Source organism: Arachis ipaensis, chromosome B09 (genome assembly GCF_000816755.2).
Source record: "Arachis ipaensis cultivar K30076 chromosome B09, Araip1.1, whole genome shotgun sequence".
NCBI lineage: Eukaryota > Viridiplantae > Streptophyta > Magnoliopsida > Fabales > Fabaceae > Arachis > Arachis ipaensis.
The window spans coordinates 116,687,012-116,697,920 of NC_029793.2; the positions used below are offsets into that span (position 1 = coordinate 116,687,012).

The 10,909-nt window shown below is 39.7% G+C and overlaps 3 protein-coding genes across 5 annotated transcripts in view; 2 read left to right on the plus strand and 1 right to left on the minus strand.

The window, feature by feature from the left end:
• LOC107615829 lies at positions 3,027–4,151 on the plus strand. The gene is made up of 2 exons (XM_016317854.1): positions 3,027–3,500; positions 3,609–4,151. The coding sequence occupies exons 1-2, from the start codon at positions 3,027–3,029 to the stop codon at positions 4,149–4,151; spliced, it is 1,017 nt and encodes a 338-aa protein (XP_016173340.1).
• LOC107615828 lies at positions 5,975–6,484 on the plus strand. The gene has a single exon (XM_016317852.1). It carries the CDS (start codon positions 5,975–5,977, stop codon positions 6,482–6,484), a length of 510 nt encoding a protein of 169 aa, XP_016173338.1.
• Positions 8,473–10,909, minus strand: part of LOC107619226 (inorganic phosphate transporter 1-4-like) — a 6,962-nt gene continuing 4,525 nt past the window's right edge. The window contains exons 2-3 of one of the 3 annotated variants that reach the window (XM_016321476.2): positions 9,935–10,367; positions 8,473–9,708 (exon numbers count right to left, since the gene is read on the minus strand). In XM_016321476.2, coding sequence (XP_016176962.1) covers positions 8,559–9,708; positions 9,935–10,332 — 1,548 coding nt within the window. In that variant the 5' untranslated portion in view covers positions 10,333–10,367 and the 3' untranslated portion in view covers positions 8,473–8,558. The remainder of the gene's footprint in view (positions 9,709–9,934; positions 10,368–10,909) is intronic. The other 2 variants (XM_016321478.2, XM_016321477.2) reach the window with 2 other exon arrangements.

Below are 10,909 nucleotides of genomic sequence, written 5' to 3' on the forward strand. Positions count from 1 at the left end.
AATATGACCCCAAAGTCCTCCTGGACTGTTCATTTCCACTTAGATCCATGATGGAGAAAGGGAGATGATGTCAAGTAAAAATTTTATTTTTATTTATTTATTTATTTATTTATTTCGAAAATAAATTAAAATAAAATAAATAAAAATAGGTGAAGATTTTCAAAAAAATGAGGAGAGAGAAAGTGGTAAGGAAGTTTTGAAAAAGATATGATTTGGAAAAGATTTTAAATTTTGAAAAAAAAACTGGATTTTTAAAAATAATTTTCGAAAATTGTTTTAAAATTAGAGAGAAAAGATATTTTTGAATTTAGTGAGGAAAGAGAAAAACAATAAAATAGCACAAGATTTAAAATTTTTAGATCTAATGCTCCTTGTTTTCGAAAATTTTGGAGGGAAAAACACCAAGGAACACCAAACTTAAAAATTTTAAGATCAAGACACAAGGAAAACTCAAGAACACTTTGAAGACTCACAAGAACACAAGAACATGAAGAAGGAACACCAAACTTAAAATTTTTAGAAAACCAAACCAAAATTTTTGAAAATCAAGGGAAATCACAAGAAAACACCAAACTTAAAGTTTGGCACAAAATTCAATAGAGAAAATATTATTTTTGAAAAAGGTTTTAAAAGGAGTGTACCAAACTGCCACGGACTTAGACCAACGCTCTAGCCAATTGGGCAGTAAATGTAACACTTGTTTTGAAGAAGGATATTTTTAACCAAGAACAATAATAAGAGACTCTAAACCAAAAAGAAAAAGTTTCCTAATCTAAGCAAAAAAATAAACCGTCAGTTGTTCAAACACGAACAATCCCCGGCAACGGCGCCAAAAACTTGGTGCACGAATTGTGAATCACACTTTTCACAACTCGTACCACTAACCAGCAAGTGCACTGGGTCGTCCACGTAATACCTTACGTGAGTAAGGGTCGAATCCCACAGAGATTGTTGGTTTGAAGCAATCTATGGTTACCTTGCAATTCTTAGTCAGGAAGTCAATTATATTTATCAGTTGAATTTCGAATGAACAAGAGAGCATGGGTTAAAAGTTACTTGTTATGCAGTAGTGGAGAATATGTTGGAGTTTTGGAGATGCTTTGTCTTCTGAATCTCTGCTTTCCTCTGTTCTCTGATTCACGCACGCACGTCCTTCTATGGCAAGCTGTGTGTTGGGGCATCACCGTTGTCAATGGTTACATCCCCTCCTCTTGTGAAAATGGTCCAAATGCTCTGTCACAGCACGGCTAATCATCTGAGGTTCCCGATCATGCTGGAATAGGATTCACCCTCCTTTTGCGTCTGTCACTACGCCCAGCACTCGCGAGTTTGAAGCTCGTCACAGTCATTCAATCCCTGAATCCTACTCGGAATACCACAGATAAGTTTTAGACTTTCCGGATTCTCATGAATGCCGCCATCAATCTAGCTTATACCGCGGAGATTCTGATTAAGGAATCTAAGAGATATTCATTCAATCTGACGTAGAACGAAGGTGGTTGTCAGACACACGTTCATGGATTGAGGAAGGTGATGAATGTCACTGATCATCACCTTCTCCATAGTTAGGCGTGAATGGATATCTTAGATAGGAACACGCATGTTTGAATAGAAAACAGAAATACTTGCATTAATTCATTGAGACACAGCAGAGCTCCTCACCCCCAACAATGGAGTTTAGAGACTCATGCCATCAAAGAGTACAAAGTTTAGATTCAAAATGTCATGAGATACAAAATAAGTCTCTAAAAGTTGTTTAAATACTAAACTAGTAGCCTAGGTTTACAAAAAGTGAGTGGACTATGACAGATGGTGCAGAGATCCACTTCTGGGGCCCACTTGGTGTGTGCTGGGGCTGAGATTTAAACATTTCACGTGCATAAGGCTGTTTTGGGCGTTCAACGCCAGGTTTGGATCCATTTCTGGCGTTGAATGCCAGTTTATGTCGTCTATCCTTGAACAAAGTATGAACTGTTATATATTGCTGGAAAGCCCTGGATGTCTACTTTCCAACGCAATTAGAAGCGCGCCATTTCGAGTTCTATAGCTCCAGAAAATCCACCTTGAGTACAGGGAGGTCAGAATCCAACAGCATCAGCAGTCATTTTTCAGCCTGAATCAGATTTTTGCTCAGCTCCCTCAATTTCAGCCAGAAAAATACCTAAAATTACAGAAAAATACACAACTCATAGTAAAGTCCAGAAATATGAATTTTTCCTAAAAACTAATGAAAATAAACTAAAAACTAACCAAAACATACTGAAAACTATATAAAATTAACCCCAAAAAGCGTATAAAATATCCGCTCATCAGTGTGGCAGGTTTACATGGGATCGATGGGGGGTTGGAGATAGGGAGCCAGGGACGGGGAGATTGGTTGAGGATTGCTGAATGTGAGAGGGCTGATGAAACGCGACAAACGGGTTGGGTAGGTGGGGATGACCGGGTGGAAGGAGGAAGTGGCAGTGGAACGAAGCTGGGGTTCTTTGCGGAACCAATATGCGATGATTATTGTTTCCAGGACCAAAGTCGTGTACCAACTGCCACAGCTGGCAGTAATCCCATGGCAGGGGAACCTGCCGGTACAATGCAGCAAGCGGTGGAGGGGAATGGTGGGTGTGGGGAAGTGTTAGATGGTACAGGGGAGGAACAAACTGAGGTTGGAAGTGACGCTGGTCTGAAACGTCTGAAATTGAAAGGATGGAAATAGTGCAAGAAAACAGGAAAACATGGGATTTAGCTGTGGAATCTGGAGTCGAGTTATACGATGAGGAAGAGGATATTATGGAAATCCTTAAAGCTCAGAATGAGGAAATAGCAAGGAAGAATAAGCAGGCTAAACAGAAAGAGAAAGCTAGAAGAAGTCGTCCGAAAAATAAGAAAAAGGTGTGTACATCAAGCTTCAAATGAGTTTTGCTTCATGGAATGTTAGGGGGTTGGCGGGGATTGGCAAGTTAAGTATGGTTAAAACCTTTAGAAAGAAGTTCAATTTGCATATGCTTGGGTTGGTAGAGACAAAAAAAGATATGGTAACTAGGTTTGATGTTATGCAGTTGTGGGGTAATGATGGGGCCGGGTGGGAGTTTGTGGAAGTGAAAGGGGCGTCTGGAGGACTGTTGTTGATGTGGGATATGACGATGTTTAAATTAAGTAACTGTTATAAGGGTGGTAGGTGGTTATGTGTAGATGGAGTGATGATAAAGAATAATTTTCGGTGTGCGTTCTGCTTAGTGTATGGTGAGCATGATCGAGAGAGTAAGCTTGTTGTGTGGGAAGAGTTGAGTTTCTTGTCAGGCTTATGTCAAGTCCCTCTCTGTTTTATGGGGGACTTTAATGAGATTGTTCAAGTGGAAGAACGGCGAGGATCTACTTCGTTGCCAAGATCTGCAGTAGAGTTTAAATCTTGGATTAACGATATGGAGCTCATGGACCTAGCTTTACCTGATCGTCAGTTTACTTGGTACAGAGGCCAGTCATGTAGTCGGATCGATAGAGTCCTGGTTAGTCTGGAGTGGTTAGAAGAGTTTCCTAAAACAAGATTACGAGAAGGCCCAAGAGGTTTGTCAGACCATTGTCCAATGATTATGAATGTCACAAGGTTGGGATAGGGGCCGAGACCTTTTCGGAGCCTGGATGCGTGGTTTACTCATGAGAGATTTTTGAGGATGGTAAAGGAGGAGTTGAGGTGCCTAGGGGAGATGCAGTTGATGGACAAGTTGAAGGCTTTGACGCTACCACTGGGCAGGTGGCATAGAAAGCACTTTGGTAATTTGGATAGGAGAATAAATAATTTTGAAGAGGAGATCAGGAAAGTTGATGATTTGGTGAGCAATGGAGTTTATGATGGAACAACGGAGGCTAGAAGAAAGGCACTTGTGAGCGCGTGCAAAGTATGGTATGTCAGGAAGGAAATACATTGGAAGCAGATGTCACGATCCAGGCATGCTAAGGAGATGGATAAAAACACTAGATACTTCCACAACTTAGCCTCGGCTCGGAGAAGGACCAATCGGATTGATGCCTTAAGGATCCATGGACGCTTAGTGTGGAACCCATCTCGAATCAAGATTGCTATACGAGAATTCTATAAGGAGTTATACCATCAGGAGAAATCACCAAATATTGGATTTCGGGAAAGGCTAGTAAGATGAATAAATGGGGACGAGGCAATAGAACTGGAACAGATGCCGAGTGCTAAAGAAATAAAGTCTGCAGTGTGGGACTGTGAGACAACAAAAGCTCCAGGATGCGATGGGTATAACATGAATTTTATCAAGAGGTGTTGGCCAGAAGTTGGGAGGGAATTCACGGATGCAGTGTTGGGGTTCTTCCATTCAGCAGTGCTACCTGCGGGTTCAAATGTCACATGGGTGGCGCTGGCACCAAAATTTGTTGGAGCTACAGAAATAAAGGATCTCCGGCCGATCAGTATGGTGGGTTGTGTCTATAAGGTCATCTCTAAGGTGCTGGTTCGAAGGATGCGGAAAGTGATGCCGGACCTGGTAGGCGAGACTCAGATTGCTTTTGTACAGGGTAGGAAAATTCATGATGGGGCTTTAATTGCTTGTGAAACAGTGCACTGGCTAACGTCAAGGAAAAGAAGCTCAGCGATAATTAAACTGGATTTTCAGAAGGCTTATGATAGGGTCAAATGGAGCTTTGTGGATATAGTGCTGCAAAAGATGGGCTTTGGACACAGGTGGCGGGGGTGGATTAAGGAATGTCTGTGTTCGGCATCTATGTCAGTGCTCATTAATAGGTCTCCCTCTAAGCCGTTCAAAATGGAACGGGGCCTACGACAAGGGGACCCTTTATCTCCCTTTCTGTTCGTACTTGTCGTTGACGTGCTTCATAGAATGATAGGGGAGGCGGTTAGGAATGGGCGCATAGCCTCGCTCTTGGTTGGCAGGGATAACATTGCATTATCACACTTACAGTTTGCAGATGACACGATACTTTTCTGCCCACCAGAGGAAGAAACCATACGGAATTACAAGCGACTACTGCGTTGCTTCGAGCTGATGTCGGGATTGAGTATTAATTTTGACAAGTCCAGCTTCATTCCGATTAATTGTGAACAAAGGTGGGTGCGAAAGATGTGTATCTTGCTGGGGTGTAAGGAGGCCTCACTCCCTATCCGGTACCTTGGCATCTCTATGGGAGCAAACCCGAGGCTAGTTAAGACGTGGAAACCAGTGATTGATAAGGTGGAAGAGAAACTGAGTCTGTGGCAAGCAAAAACACTTAATAAATCGGGTAAGCTGGTACTCATTAAATCGGTTCTTAATAGCCTGCCTGTTTACTATCTCAGTTTGTACAAGATGCCAAAGGCAGTAGCAGAGAAACTGATCTCCCTACAAAGATGATTCTTGTGGAGTAATGGGATGTAGTGATGGCCCCTAAAAAGGCAGGTGGATTGGGAGTGGGAGATGCTGTGGTTCGTAATACAGCTCTTTTATTCAAATGGTGGTGGAGGTTCTCGAAAGAGGACTGTCCCTTATGGAAGAAAGTAGTGTGCTCTTGTAATAACATGAATCCGGCTGAGATGCTACATGGTCAACCTATGCCTTCAAGAGGGGGTCCGTGGAGAGACATTTGTCAGCTACAAATTCGAGAGCCACAAATCAGAGAGCAGATGATTAGAGGCTTGTCAATGGAAGTGGGAAACGGTAGGACGATCAGGTTCTGGGAAGATGACTGGCTAAATGGTGGTGTCTTGAAAGATGTGTTCCCTAGACTCTTCTCGGTTTCAAACCTTAAAGGATCTGTTATAGGTGACTGCGGGTTTTGGGATGGGTTAGAGTGGTTATGGAGCTTTCAGTGGAGGCGATAGTTGTTCCAATGGGAGCTGGAACTTTTGAACCAACTGCATGAGAGACTACGTTCAGTTAAGCTAGTAACAGAGAGAGAGGATAGAGTGGTTTGGAAATTTGATAGAACTGGTATTTTCTCTACTAAATCCTTTGTCCAGGTAATGCAGGAGGCAGTCCTTCCGGAGGAAGTAACAAGCTATAGCTTCACTAGTGCTATTTGGAGGGGTTTCATCCCACCAAGGGTCGAATTATTTTCTTGGTTTGTTCTGATTGAGAGGGTGAATACCAAAGAACGACTATGCAGATTAGGGGTCATTAACCCGCTTGATAATTTATGTGCTTTATGCTGTAAGTCTAATGAGTCTGCTTTTCATCTGTTTCTTGGGTGTGAGGTCACATGGCAGGTGTGGGGTGCTTGGCTTTATGCTCTTGGACGACAATGGTCTGTACCCGGTACACTAAAGCAACATTTTGAGAGCTGGACGACTGTTGCACCACGAAAGGATGGAAGGAAGAGGTGGTTGATTGGATTCTTTGCTGTAATCTGGGCGATTTGGCTGGAAAGAAATAATCGGGTGTTCCAGAATAAAGGATCAGGAATACAGGAAATCACTAACAGGTCTTTTGTGCTCTCCGACGAGTGGATTGGTGGTGCATCCTTTGGTTGTTGATGGCAATGCCGAAGATGACTAGGGGTTGCGTTACCTGTTTCAGTTGTTAGTAATCTTTATTTTTAGTTGTACTTATTGCAGTTTGAATTTTGTATGCTCCGCCTTGTGTGTTGAGCTATTTATTTCAAAAAAAAGAGTTATGCTACATATACAAGCCTTTTTGGCTTAATTACAAGTCTAACAAGTTAAGTCAAGTCTAATAAAAAACTACATTCACCTACTGAAGCGTGATAACACGCGCGTCACTCAACCGTTTTCAAAGCGCGCTCTCACTCACCACTATGGAAGACACTTCTTTTTCTCCGCATTTCTCCTTCTCCTCTTCTTCTTCCTTCTTCTTCTTTGCGTTTCTCTTCTTTTTTCTTTATGTGTTTCATCTTCATCGTTATTTTTTATTACTGTTGTTGTTGCTGCATTTTTTTCCTCCTCCTCTTTTTATTAATTTTGAAACATTATGTGTTTTTTTTCTTCTTTGTTTAAATTTTCTCCCAAAAAAGATTATAAGAAAACAAAATAAAAAGATAAAGAAGAAGCAGTAGAAGATGAGGAGGAAGAAGAGAAAGAGTTTTGAATTATGCAGAACTTATCAGAATAAAAATTACACTTAAAAATCTTTAAAATACACCCAAATATCTTCGTCATATACCCAAATATCTTTGTGTTACACCAAAATTTATTGCAATACAGAAAAATATTTTCTCTAATGCTGCATTTTTTCTTCTTCTTTTTTTCCTTATTTCTTTCTTTCTTTTAGGTAAATGAATGTAAGTTCATCTTCTTCCAAGTAATTTTACAGTATTATGTGTTTCTTTTTCTTCTTTTTTTGATTTTTTTATTTATTTTTTTTGTTAAAAGAGTAAAACAAGAAAAAACTTGAGAAGGTAAAATAAAAAAGAAAAGATGAATAAGAAAAAAAGAAGAAGAAGAAGATGGTGATGATGATAAGAAAAAAAAAAAGAAGAAACAATAGAAGTCGAAGAGGAGGAAGAGGAAGAATTTTGAATTATGCAAAACTTATTAGAATAAAAATGTACCCAAATATTTTCGTGCTACACTCAAATTTGCTGCAAATACAGAAAAATATTTCCTTTAATGCTATATTTTTTTTCTGAATTGAATCACACCTCAGCCACTTGATTGGATTCAAAACAATAATTAATTTCGTTCTAGTTCAATTGACAATCTGAATCTGAATTATTTATTATCTTCAACAACGAGATAACTGATGATAGAAGAGAAAGAGAAAAAGAAAAGAGCAGAAGAAATTCCAATGAAAAAAGGAAGAGGTGGTGTTAACGACGACAATAACGAAAGAGAAATTAAAAAGAAGAAGAAAAAAAGGCAAGAAGAAAAACATAAAAGCACGTGAATATAAATGACTTATATAAAAAAATGCTTTTATGTGAAGAATAATTCTTGTAATTATTACGAAAATAGTTAGTATAAGTATATATAATTAACAAATGTTAGATGTTTATTTTACTAGGTTGCTGGATAATTATTTTAATAAAGACGTGGATGGTTGTTTGATGACGATCCCGCGACAGTGATAAAAGAAGGGGCTACAGGGGTGGACGATGATAGCTGATGAGGGAGCTTCTAACGCCGGAGAGGTGCAATAATTGATGAGAGTGGGGGTGGCAGACGATTTGGAAGGGATCGAAAGAAGGTGTTTGGGTGATTCTTTTGATAAATTAGAATTGGGAGAATTAATTTTTTATATTAGACCAAATTTAGAGTCTATTATTCATATTATTTAATTTTTTATTGTCTTCTTAGCGAAATTAATTTCTTTTATTTTATTTTAGTTTAATAAATTTTAAATTTAAAATTATTAGTAATTAATTAATTTAATTGTTAATTTCAATTTTATTTCTATTTTATATATTGTACAACTCCCCATATTTTTACACACTATATATATACTCTTTTTCTACCCTCTTTTTCAAGTCTATAATAATTAATAATTAAAATAAGACTCCATGATGTGCTATACTATCGTCTTAAATTAAAATCACATAGTAAATGCTATTCAGCCATGCATGTACATAAAGATTCATAATTATTTATAAGCTTAAACAACATTATTATCCACAGCTTGTTGTTCCTCAGCCTCACCAGACATTTCTTCCAGGGATTTTCCTTTGGATTCAGGAACCAAGAATGTGAAGAAGAAGCCACAGACATTAACCACACCCAAGATTATAAGGGTGTTCCTAACACCAATTCCTTTCTCAGCGTAAATAAATCCAAAAGCACCAACCATAGCTCCAGCTTTGCCTGCAGCCGCTGAAATGCCATGACATGTTGATCTAAGTCTAGCAGGGAAGATCTCGGCAGGGACCACAAAAGTGGTTGCATTGGGTCCAAAATTGGCGAAAAAGAACGTCAGTGAGTACATCACAACAAAGCCAATCTGGTTTCCCTTCAAGGTCCAATGATGATAAGGTATTGCCAATGCAAACATGAAAACCGTCATGAAAAAGAATCCCATCAACTGGATGGCAAACCTCCCCATCCTATCAATGAGTGCCACGGTGAACCAGTAGCCCGGTACAGTGCTGCACAGTGCAATCAAAGTTTGTGCTCTCGCAATCTTGTAAACCTCTTCAATTGCGTTCATTGTCTTAGCCGGTGGGATCCAACCGATGGCACTAAAGATATCTTTCTGGAACAGATTCTGGCTGTAGTAAGCAATATCCAAAAGGAACCAAGTTGTGGCGGTTCCAACAAGGTGCAGTCCATGCCGCTTAACAAACTCTCTCGAGAACAATCCAAAATCGTTGCCTCCCCCTGTTTCTTGCTGCTCAATCTTCTCTTGCTCTGCTTCAATCTCAACCTCAAGAACCTTGGACATGTCCGAAGCTGCTTGCTTTGCGTTCTTCGCCACCAAGGCCGTGTACCTTGCTGTCTCCGGCATCTTCATCCTCCAGTAGTACGTCGCAAGAGCGGGAAGCGCGCCAAACATCAAGATTATCCTCCAAACGTAATCGGCTTCCGGAACGGTGGACCCCACGTGGTCGAACTCAAACGCCGGAACAGGGTGCAGTCCCTTGAAAATGGACGAAACAATGATTGCAACCATGCCACCGGCAAGGATTCCAAATCCCTGCATGGCAAAGACCGCCGCGATGAATGCTCCACGTGTCTTCTTGTTGGCATACTCAGACATAATGGTTGCAGAGAGAGGATAGTCGCCCCCAATCCCAAACCCAAGCCAAAACCTATAACGAGGACAAATAAATCAACTAATAATAATAAGTTATGGTTGGAAACTTGCATGCACATTTTCTTTGTACCAAGTTGATAGTCGAAATTGATACTTAAAAATTATTAAGTGAAATGTATTAAATTATCTAATTTTGATAACTGCACGAAAATCTATACTTACATATTTATACTCTAAGAACAAGAAATAAGGTATAAGAATAATAAGTTATTGATACTAACCTAAAGAAGCAAAGAGTGACCATAACAGATTTAGGCTCTTTTCCAAAGGAGAGTCCGGAGGCAAGGGAACAAATAACCATGAGCATGAGTGTCATTCCGTAGACACGCTTCCTTCCCATCTTGTCGCCCAACCAACCGAAGAATAGTTGGCCGGCGAGGGTGCCGCAGAATGCGACACCATTGATGGCAGAGGAGACGTTGGACGGAAGAGCTCCAGGGTTGTTGGAGCCATCGTAATAGTACAAGCGGCCAAGAAGCTTGGTGACTAGGGAGATGCAAAAGAGGTCATAAGCATCCGTAAAGAAGCCCATCCCGGCTATCACAATAGCAGTGAAGTGGTACCATTGTGTCTTTGCAACATCAAGTGCATTCAGCACCTGCAATTGTTCCTTGGCCATCTTCTGATAATATCAAATATTGGCTTAATGTATAACTGTAAAATTAAATAACACTTCTCATCTCAATGATAAATATACAAGGTGTGGGTGGTGACAAGTAACGAACATGTGCATGTGACACGCATTAGCAGCCAATATATAAATGACCGGTGATTGAGTATTCAAATAAAAAATAACATACATGGTAAACTGTAGAGATAGGGTAATAATAATAACAATAGGACAAAACAGGGTGATACAATTTCCACAACATGCAGTCAATATGAAAGAAACAGGTTTCAACTTTCAAGGCTGTGGGGGCCATAAGTTCCCAAAGTGATAAAAACAGGTTTCAACAGAGTCATTGGCACTGGTCAGCCGAATGATGCAACCTTTGCCATGAGTATTAATCTTGTATCACCATGATGATTGGTAATGCCACTAGTTATGATATGCTTGTCTAAAAATATTTTTAGACAATTCCGTATATGTTTTTCAATAGGGAGATATATCAAGATAAATATTTAATTATTTAACACATAGACTTCAATCACGGAACCATTTTTTAATTAATATAAACTTATTTTTTAAAATTTTA